Source organism: Hydractinia symbiolongicarpus, chromosome 4 (genome assembly GCF_029227915.1).
Source record: "Hydractinia symbiolongicarpus strain clone_291-10 chromosome 4, HSymV2.1, whole genome shotgun sequence".
Classification (NCBI taxonomy): Eukaryota; Metazoa; Cnidaria; class Hydrozoa; order Anthoathecata; family Hydractiniidae; genus Hydractinia; species Hydractinia symbiolongicarpus.
In genome coordinates this window covers 5,247,106-5,264,980 of record NC_079878.1, presented here as the reverse complement: position 1 = coordinate 5,264,980, position 17,875 = coordinate 5,247,106, and the positions used below count along the sequence as shown (strand labels likewise).

Here is a 17,875-nt window from a genome sequence, read left to right as displayed (position 1 = left end):
TTGGTACAAAAACGGAGCAAAAAATTCCCCCAAAAGCTCTGATTTGTTTCTAATGTTGGTTGGTGTGACTACGTTTTAGGAAAGTCTATATTAAAGGATACCAGTTCTGTCTCTCGGAGAGGAAATTTGCATGTTACCATCATGGAACCTGGTGACACTCCACAAATACACAAGCCACAACTAAAGCAATCTCCCAAGGACTTAAAAAAATCTTTGAAATCACCCACTAAGGAGAGTCAGCAACAGATAAACGGATCTTCCAGTAATCAAAGTAAATTTTTTTTGCTTAGATGTAACCGTATGTAGTGTTGAAATAGTTTTTTTTAGTGATTGAATAGTAATAATATGTGTTGCCCTTTACATTAGTGGTATTTAAAACAACCAAAATATAGGAATATACTGTATGGAAAATTTCAAATCTAAGTAAAAGGTGTCAATTTTCCTAGTTGAAAATAGAAAAATTATTGTATGTAGCCTAAAATTGCATTTTTCTTATCTTTTAGACTTGCCGCAAAGTTCAAGGAGGAAATCTTTAAATCGAAGCAGTGAGTGTAACGTTTTTTTTCCTGTCCGAAAACACTTTAACAGAAATCTTTGTCTTTCAATGCGACATAGAGAAGACATTTATCTTAAACAGCGTTCGAATGTTACTACTTTTTTAAAAAAAGCGTTAAACTAAATTTGGTTCAAGATCAACACTGTGCGATACCTATCTAAGGGTTAGGGATCCTACACAAAAAACATCACAGAACCCTGTAAGTTCTTTGGCAATGTTTGCTTCCAGTTCGATATGTTGTAAACTAAATCTAAGCCATAGATTGAGGAATAAATTAAAATTATTTTAGCGTATCTCGACTGACAAGTAACTGATAACATGCCTGCACCGAAAAGGTTGGAAACCATTTTGAAAATATTTTTTAATACTTTTTAGGACGTGAAAGTGATTATGCTTGTGACGAAGCTGAAATCGTTCAAGAAGACGTCAACGGTTATGTCCCTTACCTACATTCTTGGCCGGGTTATAGTGATAATAATACTTCATCTTCTAGTAAACGCGGCCAGCATAACAAAGGGAACAGACAAAGTCCTGGAAAGAAAGCTAAAAAAGGTGACTTTTTTTTTTGTAAGTGATAATTTATGTTAACAGTTAATAATTATTTTAAATTATCATTTTTTTTTATTTTATTTTTTTTTTTTTTTGTAATAAGGCCAAAATTAAGATCTAAAAAAGCCTAGTTAAAAATAACGAAGGCAATGTAGTTCTCAAAAGTTTTTTCAATAATCAAGAACTTTTAAATCTCTAAATATAACCCCTCCTTCCAATCTGCAGAAAAAGTCCCCAACCTTACAGTTAAAATGGTAGCAACTAAAAATCCTGAAATAATCCATGGGACCAGTTAATAAACTAACACATCCTTTAATTTCCCGCAAATTTGGTGGAGAACTCGCTATTCGCAAAATTCCGAAAACTAACTCCCGCGAAATTTTGATTATTTTTTAAAAATTTTTCTTCTGATTTATCTACAACTTAAAATATAAATGAGTTTCAAATTCAGTAGTCTTTTTTTCATGTCTATTATATAAAAGCCCTTTAAAATCAATATAAATTGAGAAGCAAAATGTCATCAAATTTTTTTTTCGCAAAATTTAATTCTCGCGAAATATTATGACTTGTTAACTTTTAATTTTTACTTTTAAGAAATTTCGCGCGAAATTATTTTTATTATAGAGCAAATGTATATCGACTGGGGATTCATATATACTTCTTGCATATTATTGCAGGGACATTTTTAGATGTGAAAAATGTAACTTGTATATAATTTTTTCAGGAAACAGCAGTTTTGAGCGTATATTCGAAGACAGTCGTTCCTTTCTTTCCAACGAGGTAACTAGTAATGTTTTAAATTATCGCAAGCTTGCCAACTGATTGGTGAAAAGATTTAGTCACATGTTCGTTCTGTTTTAACTCGTGTTTTCTTATTAGACCCTAAAAGGACCAAAAGAAATAATATGTCCTGTAAAGAACGTTGCGACAAACACGATCGAAGATCTTCGTAAGTGATCAACACTGCTTATTGTCTGTTATTTAAAAATGATTCTGACAATTTTTGTTTTTCTTTTCAAAGCTCTCATCCGAACTGCAGCATCTGTAGAGTGGCGACCTCCAGTACGAAATACAGGAGAAGAAGTTTTCTTGCATAAGTTCTTCTCACTACCTTCACTTTCTTTTGGTCAGATAAAACTTAATGCATTTGGAAGGAAAGGTTTACAAAAAACAAAACATGACAACGTGGTAAGATTCAATTACTTTTTGTTTATTTTTCTCGATATATCGTTGTGATTTCTTTTGTTTGCAACCTCTCCTCAAAAAGGGGATTTTATCCTTCTTTCGGTTTCCCATAATTTTTAGTCTTTTTCAATTTACATACTCGCATTTTGTCTTTAGCTATAATTGCTGCCTTAATAAGATTAATTTTTGGGAATATTTTCGCGAATTAGTAGTGCATGCATTTTAGGGAAAATTAATTTTCACGAATTATAAGAAAGTCTATGCAGGCAAGACAGTTTGTTATAATTACGACGATATATTGAACAATATACAAGCCGCGAGGAGATATTATTTCTATTGTTCTTATTCTTAAATTTAAATAATTTAACTAATAGTAAAACATTTCCGTAGAATTTTCATGGAGATATATTTTTGTGATAGGTGACTTAATTTCGCGAACATTGTGAAAAGTGGCGAATATATTTCTTTTGTTTCTTATTTTTCAGTTTTTTTATGTGTTAACTGGTTCAATCAAACTGACGCTCAATCAAAGGCAATATCATTGTGTGTCCGGAACGACTTTTATTGTGCCTGAAGGTATGCTTGCCTCTTTAACAATGAAAACACACTTTTTATTAGCATAAATTTTGTTAGATCTCTTTGCCTATGCTTATTCCAGCCTAAAAATTTGTCTAATAATGTTGTTATGTTTTAAAACTTTTAGAATGCATTCAATCACTTTAATGTTAATCATAAATGATATATTGCTGTGCTAATTTTCCCTTTTTTAGATCAGCCCCAAATTATAATTATCAAACCTCTTTAAGTTTATGCTACAATTATTCTTAATGTTTATAGGCTTGCCCACCCTTGTTACTGTAAATTCGCTATCAGAGATTTTTGCAGGAACAAGTTTTTGCGATTTGACAGAAAAAAACCCGCGAATTTTTTGCACTTTCGCGGAATTATCACAGTTGGTTAAGTTTAACAGATTTTGCTGGAATAGATTTACGTAGTTGATATTTTTACATTTTCACGGGATTTATTTTGATATTTTTGAGATACTGCGAAAATGTGACATTATCTACCCGCTAAAATATTTTCCCGCTTAGTCTAGACACAAATATATTTATCCTAATGCGGGGCTAGGTATGTTCACATCGCTAAACTTTTAAAATTACACTTTTCAACATTTTTTTTCAGGAAATTTGTATGATATCGAAAACTTAGAAAACTACGAAGCCAGGCTGCTGTTTTTTCAACAGAAACACGTGTAACAGACGGCATGATAGTGAAAAGAGTATTTCTTTATAAGAATTATGGGAAAGATAAAAAAGCCTCCCCATCCCCTTTCTCTCTTAAGGGAGAAGATTAGTCAAACTAAAAAAAAGGCAGAGATGACCTTTATGCATAAAAAAAAATAAATGAATAAACACGATTTTCTTTTATGGTTCTTCTTAATCAAAACTTATTTTAAGATGTGAATATGTATCTCATTCAGGTGGTGATACAAAGGGAACACCTTGTTGTTTTTTTATTTAAAAACCTACGATGCTGATATATAATTTGCAGTATATTTATATACGGTTATCATTGCCTTGTATTCAGTGTGTTACTTTTTAATTTTTTTTTTGCTGAATTCTGACGAATATTTGTTTTCTAACATAACTATCTTTAAAAAAAAGCTCACTGCCGAATTGTTGTGCGTATAGTAATATAGGTTTTTAATGTATAAAGTTTTACTTATAATTTCTCTTAACTTTTATGAGCTCGCATCTTCATGGTGTATTTTATGTCACCAGGGGAGAGCGAGTTGTGTACATAACAAAATGAATGAGAAATAATAAAACATTTTAAACTGTTATTTCTGACACCCGCTGTTACTTTGACATTGATATGATGTAGTTTAGTTAATCGTGTTTCCAATGCTTCCCTTCTGTTTTCTTGTACGATGGCTTGCGCGTTCTGGTATCGAGGTTGGTGATTCTGTTCTGATTCTTTTTAAAACTTGGTAACGACGGAAGTCGGAGCTAAAAGTTTCTACACAGCGCTTTTTGAAACGCCACACACTGGGGAGCAAAGTGGATTTTTAATATTGCTGAAAAACAACAAGGGTAGAAACGCGGTTCTAACTCGACTCCTCATTTGTTTTTCTCTCTTGGTTCCTGTCCAATAACACCTAGGCGATACTTTCCAAGTTGATAAAAGCGTGGGTCTGCCCCAATAAAAATTATCTACGCTTATTAACAGATCCTGTCTTTGGTGGAGGGTAATCAAGTGTTTGAAGTAAACTTCGATGCATAATTAAAATAATCAACTTCGTCCTCAGGCCATCTGCTATTATTATCTGCGTTTAAGAGCACGTTTTTGTAAAAGAAAGATTTTATGGACCAAGTGTTTTTAAGAAAGAGCTAAAATTTTTAAAAAAATTTAACGTAATAAAAAGACCTTGTTGAAAAGTAAAAATCAAGTTAAAAAAAAATTATTTGTTAAAAAAATAGAAGAAGGTTAAGATGATGATGGTTTGTGTTTTATTAAGTTTTACAAGAAATTGTAGACAGATAGGATTCGGAAATCACACCATCAAAGATTTCGAAATACAAAAAACTTGAACCAAAAAAGTGATGATAAAGGTGCAAATATCAAAATTTTGATTTTAACGTGTTTTGTGTCAATACCCTTGTCAGGCATTTTTGCCTTTTCGGTATGGGCGATCAATTTTTGTGAAACAAACCTCGTCCGCGATGGTGAGAGACACCTGGGATGAGGTTGCCAAGGGTCCTATTTGCTTTTATAATCGCGCTGTCTCCAATATCAAAAAAGCGAGAAATGTCAAAGAACACAAAAAGTGCCCTATTGTAGTACATTGTTTTCAGGTCGATTATTTATCGTGAAAAAGGCGCGATGGATCGGAATTTTAATTTTTTTGAATATATAATTTTCCCATTTATTTTTAAACATTCACACTTTTTTCACGAAAATAAGTCATTTCGAACGAGATTCGAAATCTCGCAAGAACAACAAGATTTACAAATGTTGTTAAGAATATAAATGTATACTTTCAGTGAAAATAAATTACAAACTATATTAACATTTTAGAAGAAAATAGATCAGATTTACATAACAAAATATATACAAATATATAATACATCTTTCAACCATTTCCTAGTACTTCCGTAGCAGAAAGAGTTCTACATGCTCTATTAAGAGTGGCAGCTTCTTCCTCAGCTTCTGTGAGAAACGCTTTAACTGATGGAGGTCTGGGTTTAAACGATGCACCAGAGTCTGTTATGGATAATCGACTATGCTCTGTGTTTTTGATTGGCGGAAGTTCATTTGTTTTCGTCACAGATCTATTGTAAATAAAAATCAAAGCTCTATTGAATGTTTTAACCAAAAATATATATTCGTACGCATTATATCTTGAAGCGTAACTCAAATAACACCGTACAAAAATATACAGTGGAGGTTTAGCTGAAATTTAGCTGTAAATTAGCTGAAAAACTTTACAATTGTTTTTTGTCGAAGTATGTTTGGCAAAAGTTTCAAAAATGACAATTCGCGAAGTTACGCATTTAATTACTGTGTGAAGCTTGTTTGCATTGATACGAAAAGTAACGCGAAATTAATCCTCGTAACGCTAACATGTCAAGTCATCGCGATAATACACTATTCACCGAAACCAACAAATACAATATCGTATAAATGTAAACAATCAATGAAAAAGGAAGAAAGAAAGAGAAATTAAGGACGAAAGCACTTTTTAAATGTCCCTTTACATCTACTATTTTTCAAAAAAAAATCTTATTGCCAATGTTTATCTCGCGTATTCTTCCGGTTTCTCCATTCGCGACACCGAAAATTTCGCAAGTTTCTTCGGCTAGCGAAATTTTTCCATACAAAAGTTCACCCGATTAAAGTAGCTTGTGCAAGGGAACAATTCGTGTACCATTGGGTAAATATATATCCCAGCGTGCTTTAAAGTAGTCACACACACGTACAGATCTCACTAAGGTAGCCACACACACGTACAGATCTCACTAAGGTAGCCACACACACGTACAGATTTCACGTAGCCACACACACGTACCGATCCCACTAAGGTAGCCACACACGTACTGATCTCACTAAGGTAGCCACACACACGTACCGATCTCACTAAGGTAGCCACACATGCGTACCGATCTCACTAAGGTAGCCACACACACGTACAGATCTCACTAAGGTAGCCACACAAACGTACCGATCTTACTTAGGTTTTTAAACTTACAATCCAACTTACCCTCCGTTATATCCATTCATTTTGGCGAACAACAATCGCAATACTCTTTCGCGCTGTTCCCATGTTAACTCAGAAATATCAACCGTAGTATCCAAGCCATCCCACTTTTCAGCTTCTTTGAGATCTGAATAGACACTGTTCGTGCTAAACTTCGAACTTTTAAATGTACGTATTCTTGGATAATCGGCTTGTCCTGAATGTGCAGCGAGCATGCGTTGATGATATGCCGCCTCAGCATCTCGTCGATATTGAATCCTAACATTTATAAAATATTAGTATATAGCCATCATAATACGTATTAAAGTGCATAATGTTAAAATATTTTCCAATACGTCAAAAAAGTTGAGCGAGTCTATTTATTTATATATTTAGAATTTACAAGCACGACAACAACACACTATTTTTTCACGTACCTATTTCTGTTAATTTCACTTTTCACCAGCTCAAGAGAGTCAAGAAAAAAATGTTCCATCTGAGATCTCTAAAAATGTTAAAACACAAGCTTACGTGACAAACGTTGAATTTTCGAAAAAACAACAACAACAAACAAACCGTCTTTACATGTAAATACCTGATCAAGAATATTTTTAGCTAATTTCTTCACACGACTTGCTTCTTTAGATTTCAATTCGATTGTTTTCTGAAGTCGCGCAATTTCCATTCTAAAAGGCAAGGAAGATCAGAATGACAGTAAAACAACGTCACTGACATCAACAATGGAGTCACTATGACAATAAACCAAAACAAACAAAAACCAAAAAACGACCGACAGCGATAGTGATAACAACATCCAGCACCAGAATAACAACAGCGACAATAACAATGACGCCGACGACAACGTCAAAAATACAACTGCGACAACAACAACAACAACAACAATGGACAATGACAACAATAACAAACAAAATCAGAACAACAACGACGACGACGACGACGACGACAATGGACAATGACAACAACAACAAACAAAATCAGAACAACAACGACGACGACTTCGACGAAAACGTCAAAACAACAATCACGACAACAATGATAACAACGACGACAATGACAATGACAACAACGACAATGACAATGACAATGACAACAACAACAAACAAGATCATAACAACAACGACGACGACAGCAAACACGACAATGATATCACCTACTTGTTGTGTTCTTGACTTCGTTCATGAGCATGTCTCAACTCCTTCTTTTCAGCTTCGTTTTCCTTTATAACTTGAGTTAATGTGTGCTCAAGATTCGATACTTTATCGCGAAGCTGTAGTACAAAAAGAACATTGAAAAGGATAGAAAAAAAAAGGAGATTCAGAAAGAAATCTATGTGTTACGAATGTATTGCAAGAATCTGTTCTTGTATTTGTAATACACAAGCCCAAAATATATCATTGATGTTGTTTTGGGGTTTCTAAAAGCATATATAAAAATGTATTTAAAAAAACCAGGGCAAGACATAAACAATAAACATAGTACCTCTTTCACTTGTTTTTGAAGCTGTTTCGTCTGCACAACTTTTTCTTCAACTATCAAACTGTTCATCTCCTTCTCTTCCGATAGTTGTTTGTTTTCTTTAAGAAGTTTTTCTTTCGTCTAGAAACAACAAAAATGATTCTCTGAATCGAAAACTTTGATATGTCTAATTAAAATTGTAAGACAAAAATAGTCATATAGTCTTTAGCATTTAAATCTCTAATCTTGGTGTAGTAGTTCTTTTTTGGTTGTGAAATAAAGTTTAATAAAGTTTACACACGCCACAATCAAATAGGCATCCATGATGTGTTTTTGTTTTTTAGTTGTAAAATAAGGTCAAAACGTAATGACAACGATAGAGGCATCCACAGATATATAATAGTCTCGATTGCGCATCATACACACCTGTGATAAATCCTCAGCAGATTTTACGTGGTAGTTTAATGCCTCGTTTAACCTGACGTTTTCCATGTATATAGATTTGGTCGTCTCATCCAAGTTACTATGATTGAAATGGTACAAAATAAGAATATGAAGGAGTATATCAACCGTCATAGTACATACAATGTTTTTACAGGGTTTGATAAGTGAAACATTTCCATCTTACGTACCTTATAGCTTCTGTATGTGCTCTTTCTGCCAACTCAGATATTTTACGACTCGCTTCTTGTTGTAGTCTGATCTAGAGTGAAATATCAGTTTTGGTTATTGGTTTTTCTCTACAGTTAAGTTAGTTAAGCATACAAAATGCAATGTAATACGTAGTGTTTTGTTTTTTTTTTGGAAAAGTTTGGAACTACACGATTTTTTTATCAGAAAATTCCATTTTTTATTTTAACTTTAGTTTATTATTAGTTACTCTACTAAGGCTTTAGTTTTACATTTAATATTGACGATTATCTGTTACAATTTACAAGAAGAGAAAACGTTTTATTTTTAAATAACTTTACTTGTTAGCTTATCCAGTCTTCCTTACAAAATCTTTAGCCTTGCCAGTTGTTTAACGTTTATCAAAATCTTAACACTGTGATTTCAAACTATACCATTTGGGCATACTTTCATGGTAATGGTATATTGATCAGCTCTGTGTAGTATAAAAGTTCTAACCTTTTCTTCAAAGAATTTTCTTTCCATTTTTTCCAATGACTCTTTGTGTTGTTTTTCTGTCCTCGACACATTGTCTCTGATCTTAAAAAGAAACATAGCTGTATTATCAGATAATAATTATTGTAATTAATTAAATTCAAAAACCCAACTTTATAAAGCTTTCAGTTTTTGTACTAGTAAGCTATTACCTCATCAAGTTCTTTCTGCATTTGGGCGCGTTTGCGACGAAATTCTTTCACGAGCTTCAATTCAGATTGCATTAACTTCACCTGAACACACACAGTTGAAGGAATTTATTTAGAAATTAGAGTTACGATAATAAAAGGTACTGGATGTGCACAAAATACAAATTTGTAAGTGAATATGGTTTTGCCACTTTAAAAATTCACACAAGTGTATCAAGTGTATAAGTCAAAAGATCATAGAAATCTTTAAAACACTTACCTCATTTGTTCTTTCAGCTAAAGTTGTTTGCAATGATTCAATTTCAGTTGTGTATTCCTTTATCTTAACAGAAAAAAAACAACAACTATAAAAAACAATTTCACATTCTTGTAATGACAATGTAGAAGTTTGTTTTCTAAATATCCATGTCTCTGATAAAAAAAATTGGAGAAGAAAATACTTTTAGAAAAAATGAGCAAAATCTTCTACACCTACTAGGTTTTGTTTATCTTTACGGAATTCCTTCTTTAAATCTTTCACCATGTTTTGAAGCTTGATAATCTAACAAGGTTGGTATTGAAAATTATTTATATGATTCGCTAATATTATACAGTGCGGTTGACCAGCGAATTTAAATATAAATAATAAACTTAAACAAATATTTTTTGAAATATAGCATGAATTGGTCAACTCTAGAGAAGGCTGGATACAAAATTGCAACATCCGCACCTGCTGCAAGTAACAAGACAGTACAACCATATGTTAGGAAAAAAATTTATCAACCTGACTGTCTTTTTTTATATCTTCATCTTTTAAAAACGAGATCACTTCGATCGTATCCTTCTCAGTTTGTGCCACTTGAGTTTGTAGTTTTTCATTTTCATATAGTAATGTCCGGGTACTCTCTCTGAACATATAATTTACAATAGTATAAAATAAAAAGTTTTCTGCACAGGCATGAAAAAAGAGAGAAAAAGATGAACCTTCTATAACCTTTTAACAAGAGAAGGATTTCTATTATGCAAAACTTAGGAACAAGTAAAAACGTTTGATACACAACAAGTTACTTTTTAGATAAGTTTTCACCATCACCAAGATGGTGTGCATATTTTTTAAAAACTCACCTGTAATCATTCTTTGCAGACTCTGTAGCCCCAAGTCGACTCTCCCACAATTGTGCATTAGCAATTGCATCCTTTAATATGTCATCCCTTGGAACACCATCTTTTTTGCCATTTCTGGGGAAAAATTATGACAGGGCTTGAAATCTGACAACATTACATAACTTAAATTGCAAAAATGAAGATATCTAGTTAGTAATTGCTTTATCATTTTCTAAACTTTTTGTTGAAACGTTTTCCCTCATTGTGTAGCTAGCTTAAAATACTGATGAAGAAAATGTATAGGCTCATGTGCTTTTAACGAACGGTTACAAAGATATTTGAGTTTAAAGAGTTTTTTGACAACATTAACAATCGTCTCTTCTAAAACAGGTGGGTTAACCCAGCTTCAGGATATTGTCCCATTTCAGTCTATAGTGGTCCCTAGTTAGGGTGCAGGAGATGAAATCAGTTATTTCCATCCATGTCAAGTTTTTTGGCCTCAAAGATAAAAGTGCATTGTAATGGTTTCAGTTATTTAAATTAGGCTATCTTGACAATAAATTTATGTTATTGATGGGGTGCAGTTTAATTTGTTGATTAAGATATGAGACATGCATCTTTCTGTCACTTAAAAAAACAAACGAACATATACCTTAAGTGCATGCACATTACTGACTATTAAGTCACACACCTATAACTTAAAATTACTTATCACGTAATACATTAACTAAATACCACTCGAATAACATGAAAACATGTTAACGTGAAAACATATATTTAATATGTTTTCACGCCAAGATCAATAATAGGAAGTAACATAACTTACTTTGATTTCCCTTTCTTGCTTTTTCCACTACCCTTTGCTTTCTTTTCCTTCTTTGGCATTCTCCTCTAATAATACTACATCTCTTTTTGTTCATGGAAACTAGAAAACACAATATTCATGGCACTTATTTGTCTAAATACTGCAAAATACATTATATCAAGCTGAATTCTAAATAAAATCCTACAGAAGTTAATGATACTTTGCAATTTACTGTGACTTCTCGTACCGCTTATAATCGAACATTAAAACATGCCCAATCTTGCATTGAGTATCTTTCAGAGTATTTCAAGTTACCAAGATATTTTTAACCATTTAGGAGTGTTTTTTACTGTAATTTAGTGATATTTTAAGGTTTTTAAGCACAAAGACACAAGAAAAATAATTAGGTATAGACATAAAGGTAATGTAAAAAAAATACAAAATGGAACCTTAAAAAACTTCTAACTTACTTTTTTAAAAAAAATAAAACAACAACAACAACAGCGTTATAGGAATGCTTTATAACTAGACAGACATTTTTTAAAAATAATTCATATTTTCAGGCTTTTAATGTTTTCTCTGGAGCAAGATTGATATTCAAGTTTTCAAGGTGAAATACCCTGATTTCAAGGTTTCATGGTCTGGCAAACACCCCTGCTATCAGTTCTATCCTTCGTGAAAGAAAATTCAGTAAAAAGTTAATGAGAACAATAGTAACATCATAGACTTTTGTTTCTCTTTTGTTTACGTACAAAGTTAATGTTAATAATCTATGATATAATAATCGTCGCCTGAGCAAAAATATTAGGGTAACATAAATTTTTATCTTATAACATAACAAGTACTTTCAATGGTATTAAAAAGAATAAAATAAAGGTAGACATTTTAAATAACAGAAAAACATTTTCAAAAGATATAATCTTGTTAATAATAGCCATATTCTGTTTGTTTGTGCACAAGAAAAAAGCTGTGTGATGAAAACGCAAAATGCGATATATAAAGGATGAGCGACCCTGTGAATTTTTCTACGGATTAACAACTAGTTTAAAATATTTCACAAACAAGTTTACAAACAAATAAACAATCACAAAACTTTCAAAAATATTGGTTTTTATATTAGCGAAAATACTGAATCCTTGAAAATACATGAGCTAATTCATGAAAATAAATACTAATAAACCGTCAATTTTGCATATAGGTAGCATAATTCAATATTCTTTGATCTCTGAAAGAAATATTATAAATAACTAAGAAATCTTTAAGAGCAATTACCAGGATAATAGAGGTCTGTCAGAACTTTCACAATTTCATTTTCCCCAACATTTCTGGGGTGCTTTAAGTCTCTTTTTACCAATAATTTTGCAATATTTTAGGGTTCTCTTAGAAGCACACATGTACAAAGAAAATAGTTACAGAATAACGTAATGAAAGAAATACCTACAAATTGTACTGTTGAACATTCAGGGCCTTTTTATATGAGAACTGGGAAACTCGATGGGCAAGTTTCCCGGTAGAGCGGGCTAAAATCAACTCGGGTTTATATGTAAATTTGTCATTTCCCATCCCGGGTTTATATGAAGAAAAATTAGTGGGAAACTAAAAGTGGCGGGTGAATATGTAAGCAAATATGGTTTCCAACAACAGAAAAAAGATAGCGATACTGTTAATGCTTGAAACAATTGTGTTAACACTAATAATTATTTTTCAAATTTTTTGAAAATTTCAGTTATTCCATCATTTCTGACCGATTTAAACATTATTCATTAAAATCTCCCACACGCTTGAAACAGGATTAAAAGTTAATCTTAGATCATTCTCAAATATAATTTTAGTGAAACCTGGTGTTTTCAGCATGTTTCATGGTTTTGTTGTCTTTTATTAGAAATACACTATGATACAAAAACAAATATGTCCATTGATATGCATTAATAGTGATAATTATTTGCTCCTCTAAGGTTACATAAACTATTTCCGTACTTTGCCACCAGGTTTTTCTGTTTATATGGACAAATATCCATCCCGTTTGACCGGAATCCCGGCTCACTTGCCTAGGATCTCGGTTGACCGAGTTTCCCGTTGTCCGGGGCGAGATAAATATGCACTACATAAACACGATTTTAATTTTCAGCGTTCTTCCGCAAATATCCGATATCTCGGTCATGCAGGATATCTCGGTGGACCGAGTTTCCTGGTCTCATATAAAAAGGCCCTTAATGCTCTAAGAAGTGAATTATTTAAAATTTATAGCTGAAGTCATTACAAAAATTAATCATGACAATGAGAGTGCAAGATAAAAATACACATACTCAGAATTTATTTGCTCATCAATATCTTAAAAGAAAGTCTTTTTTCTTGCTATTTTCTATTTCTAAAGTAACAACAAAACATACCTCAATAAATAGACACCAAATTCTCAAAAAACAACAATACAAAACTAGTGCAACAAAACAAAAAAATCCTGAAAACTACTATATCAAGCCACAATGAACTGTTCTTTTCTTTGTAAAAGTTTTTTATATTTTGCTAAATGATTATTTTTTATGTAAAATATTGGTTGGAAAAAACTTGTGGAGGCAAGCCAGATTTACTTTCACATTTCTGTTGTGAATTGTAGATTTTCCATGGAAATTGTGAGGCTTAAAACTATTTCAAAACTATAGCTTAGTGTCAACAAAAAAGCTCAAGGTTAGTTTCTTACATTAGCCATATAGTTAACACTAAAATGTTTATTTAAATAAGCAAATAACATACAATCACATTAATTTGGAAATGTGACTTGTGCTCTTTGCCGTACAAATAACAAAATCTTCCCAAAAAAGCCTGGATCACAACTGTTACATGTTAATTTTAAAGATGTGTAAAATTTACACACATTAGATTTATATATAAAATTAAATATTAAAGATTTTAATGAAAAGCGTATAGAAGCATCAAAATCAAACAAATTGATATCACAACACCAATTATAAGAGTGTCTCTACGTTTACGAATATTGATTTTTTGAACAAGATTATTTATTGCAGGGAATCGGTTTGTAACACCAATCACTCTGCTCGATAATGATTGAAACATCCTGCGCTGTGCACTTAAATTCTCTTTTGTGGCAAGTGCAATATTAATGGTTTCATCTGCTATGCGATCTGAATTACGAATATGATCATTTTCTTTAAGGTAAAGATCTGTACGTCTGTTGAGTCCATTTTTGAAATCAGATATATCTCTATGCACAGATCCCATCAAATCTTCTCTATCTCTTGTTGCCTTAATGTTTGCTTTTGTCTTTACAAACTCATGAGAATAATCCTGTAATATATCACGATGTCGTTGCATAGTGTGAAGCTGTGCAGAGTTTGGTTCACCAAAACTGAGGTTGGATAAAAAGTCAGCCATTTTGTCATTAACTTCAGTTAATTTAGTCAATAATCTCTCAATCTCCATGGACATTGTTTCAAACATTCTATCACTACTTGACCCTAACAAGGCTTCTTTTTCTTCTGTTTTATGGAATTCTTTGTGTTGACCTGTACCCAACTTGCTAAAGGAAACCAACTTCATTTCTAATTCATTTTCCACCTGCCTTGCAGTTTTCCGCAAGCCCTCCCACGTATTGTTGTTCACTTGATTATTACCTGCGTTTTTAACAGCCATCTTAAAAGGGGTTTTGATCATTCTTATTTTAAATCATCAGTTTGCTACAAATTTAAATAGAACTTAACAATTATATACACAGACAAAAAAAAAAAATTTGATGCCATTCCATCTAGCCATAACTTCATATTTTTGCAAGTTTTGAAGTAAAGTCTAGAATTATTAGGCTATAAAAATTGGTCTGGCAGATGAATAAGAAGAATACTTGTTTAACTTGCACTGTTTACTCAGAGTAGGTTACATGGGAGATAATACCATCATATAGCAAGCTGGTGATAAATTGTTCAAAACACACAAAATAAAATAGAAACAACAGATCAGTGGGTTATACAGGTAAACTTTGGAAATGCTAATGGAAAAAATTACCATGGGGATTGTCTGCATATACGTTACCCTGACCAACAAATTTTAAAAATTGGAACTGTGCAGACCTCCTTTTTGCTCCCAAGGTGCTTCATTTTCCAAAATGTATTTTTTAATTTTAGTCAGGCAAATCCTTATTTTCTCTGACATAGCCATAAATGTATTTTCCAATAAGCAGTACATGAAAAAGGAAACATTATTCTGCATTTTTTGCTTTACTAAATTATTTACCTCTGTAATAAAATGTGGTAAAAAGTTTTCTATTCCTACTTTAGCTTGTAAGACAGGGAAAATGGACATTAAAGTACAGTTAAACAGTCCTAAAAAACCTGTAATTAATTGGTAGCCAATTAATTACACTACTAATTACAAAATCAAGACTACACAGCCTTATATGGAAAAAAGATGACTAAAAAGTGCATATTAAAAAACTTGACTGGCCATAGAGTATAAATTCATTTAATTAATCGGTATTCGACTAGAGAATGAGTATACTGGAGGTAACTGACAAGTACGACAGAGTTATTTTTATAGCAAAGTCAACATAAAAAGTTAATCAGCAAGAGCTTTTAGCACCAGATATACTATCTTCTTCTTTACTCCAAAAGTTTTTAAACTATTTTTTTAAAAGGAGGTGCCACATTTATGTGGGTATCGAGGCCACAGCCTTTCAGATGTGAGTTAAGCACTCTACAGTACCTTGTAATTTAGTCTGTAGCATTTAATAACATAGTTAGTTACAGATTAATTCAAGTTTCCCTGACTGAGGTATCCATATTTAATGTCCCATTATTACAAATAGGAGTTAACCTCTAACCACAAAATTGCTGGATACTAGCGTAGAAAAGAAGAATCAGACAGGCTGAAAGAGCATAAATTAACACCATGCTAGCTATAGGTAACCAGTCAGATACACTTTTTAAATTAAGAGTTGACCCACCACAACACTCTTGCAATAAATCTTACTCAAGTTAGAGCTAGCCTAACACTGAATCGAGCTTTTTGCCGCTTTTACGTTTTTGCCACTTTCGATTTAAAACGCTTGCATCTAATGACAATCAGATAACATATAATACCAAAACAAGTATATGTGAAAATGTTCCCAAAATATGACTTTGTTGTGTTGTCCCACACAAAGCCGGATCTTCAGCAAAGTCAGGCGAAAATGTTTGCCTGGCGTCTGCCGCCGGACTTTTAGAATTTTTGCCCTACGTGGTACATGTATGAATTACCGTGTTGGAACAATTGGTAAGTCGTCCACGTATTACTTCCTGAATATGAAAGAGATATAGTATTCAACATGCGTTAGACCGATGTATGTTCCCAAGCCTTGTGGAGATAATGATGTGCTATTCTCCATAAAGCACATTGTAATGAGGCTCATCAATGTCTGTTGTCGAGTGTAGCAAGCCCTTTCTTTCCTTGTAGTACAATGTAGTAAAGCGTAATTTTTCGTAGCGATGCGTTTTTTCTGTAGCAGGCCGTAATAGAACGTATTTCTTTGTAGTAGAGCGTAGTAGCCTGTAGTAACATGGCTTGGGAACGTACATAGGTCTAACGCATGTTGAATACTATATCTCCTTCATATTAAGGAAGTAATACGTGGACGACTTACCAAAAATTTCGTCTTCAGACCTTCTTTTTCTCTTTAATGATGATATAACGCGAAAGAACTACAATTCTTTATATAAAATGGGAATTGCAAAGAAATTTATTTTTGTGAGTTTCTCAAAATAAGATAGGACATCAAATCAGAATAAAATGTGAACACAATTTTTCTGATTCTTAAAAGTGTACACATAAAGCTAACACTATCATGTATTTATTGTTTTTTCAAATTTTCGAAATATATCCATCCATTGAAAACTGTTTGTTGAATTTCGACAAAACATTGTGTTTATCAACCATGAAAGTCTGCTCCACTGTTGATTTTTGTTTCAGCATAGATAATGCTTGTAAATGTTCTTAAACATTCCAATATGAAAACCAAAAACATTTAAGGTTTTACCGTGTTTGATTATTGCGAAACAGTCTTCATTACTCGCAACAATACAAAAACGAGGCTTGGTGCCTCTGTTGAAGTATTGTGAGCTACTGAATAAGTGCGGAGACGACTATATAGACGCAGGTCAACATTTAGGCGATAGTATTCAAAATAAAATTGATACTCTGAAAAAAAGTTGCCTCGTGTCTCCACTTTATTGAGTTCGAAATGGATCATTTTCTTTTGATATTTTTTAGGACGTCGCCTTCCAACCTCGTCCCGGGGCTTATTTTCTCTTTCTGACCAAAAAAACTCTAGGGACTAGGTTGGGTTGCTCTTGATCTCATTCTGACCCCCGGATACGTAAAAAGACAACAGACGCTGGGAACGAGGTTGTGGTACTATAGGAAAATGAATAAACAAGGTCTAAGATTCGAAATATTACGTACAACAAGGGGGGTGATGTTTTTTTTTGGTCTAGATTTGTTACGATGCGTTACAATGGCAGTTTACGTAATTAATGAATGGCCCCCTAATCTAGTTTTCAGTGATCAAAAATTTTGTTTTACTTTGGATGGTTTTGGCCTACTAGGGATACCATTTGAAAATGCCCAGCGTTATTCAGTCGCCCTACTTTGTGCATGAACAGCCTCTCTTTGATATTTTACGTTACAAC

At 32.7% G+C, this 17,875-nt stretch overlaps 3 protein-coding genes across 5 annotated transcripts in view; 1 reads left to right on the top strand and 2 right to left on the bottom strand.

Moving 5' to 3' along the window:
* LOC130640892 (uncharacterized) overlaps positions 1-4,127 on the top strand; it is a 28,249-nt gene extending 24,122 nt beyond the window's left edge. For 2 of the 3 annotated variants that reach the window (XM_057447483.1, XM_057447484.1), the window contains exons 10-17: positions 80-271; positions 504-545; positions 932-1,108; positions 1,830-1,885; positions 1,985-2,054; positions 2,127-2,293; positions 2,776-2,866; positions 3,473-4,127. In XM_057447483.1, coding sequence (XP_057303466.1) covers positions 80-271; positions 504-545; positions 932-1,108; positions 1,830-1,885; positions 1,985-2,054; positions 2,127-2,293; positions 2,776-2,866; positions 3,473-3,546 — 869 coding nt within the window. In that variant the 3' untranslated portion in view covers positions 3,547-4,127. The remainder of the gene's footprint in view (positions 1-79; positions 272-503; positions 546-931; positions 1,109-1,829; positions 1,886-1,984; positions 2,055-2,126; positions 2,294-2,775; positions 2,867-3,472) is intronic. The other variant, XM_057447486.1, reaches the window with a different exon arrangement.
* A 1,176-nt stretch (positions 4,128-5,303) lies between these two features.
* LOC130640894 (basal body-orientation factor 1-like) lies at positions 5,304-13,622 on the bottom strand. Its single transcript, XM_057447488.1, has 16 exons — positions 13,511-13,622; positions 11,226-11,324; positions 10,421-10,534; positions 10,080-10,203; positions 9,792-9,857; positions 9,576-9,638; positions 9,320-9,400; positions 9,132-9,212; positions 8,636-8,706; positions 8,430-8,526; positions 8,028-8,144; positions 7,703-7,815; positions 7,123-7,213; positions 6,965-7,032; positions 6,552-6,806; positions 5,304-5,622 (listed from the first exon to the last, which is right to left on the bottom strand). Exons 2-16 carry the CDS (start codon positions 11,282-11,284, stop codon positions 5,424-5,426), a joined length of 1,599 nt encoding a protein of 532 aa, XP_057303471.1. The 5' UTR covers positions 11,285-11,324; positions 13,511-13,622; the 3' UTR covers positions 5,304-5,423.
* LOC130640895 (Golgi SNAP receptor complex member 1-like) lies at positions 11,226-16,249 on the bottom strand. The gene has a single exon (XM_057447489.1). The coding sequence runs from the start codon at positions 14,871-14,873 to the stop codon at positions 14,112-14,114; it is 762 nt and encodes a 253-aa protein (XP_057303472.1). The 5' UTR covers positions 14,874-16,249; the 3' UTR covers positions 11,226-14,111.
* Between the last annotated feature and the right edge of the window lie 1,626 nt (positions 16,250-17,875).

Coding starts and splice junctions, on each gene's coding strand:
- LOC130640894 (XM_057447488.1), bottom strand. CDS start 11,284: ATGCCAAAGAAGGAAAAGAAAGCAAAGGGTAGTGGAAAAAGCAAGAAA. Junction 10,204..10,420: donor TCTGCAAAGAATGATTACAG/GTGAGTTTTTAA, acceptor TTATATGTTCAG/AGAGAGTACCCGGACATTAC. Junction 6,807..6,964: donor AGTGAAATTAACAGAAATAG/GTACGTGAAAAA, acceptor TATAAATGTTAG/GATTCAATATCGACGAGATG.
- LOC130640895 (XM_057447489.1), bottom strand. CDS start 14,873: ATGATCAAAACCCCTTTTAAGATGGCTGTTAAAAACGCAGGTAATAAT.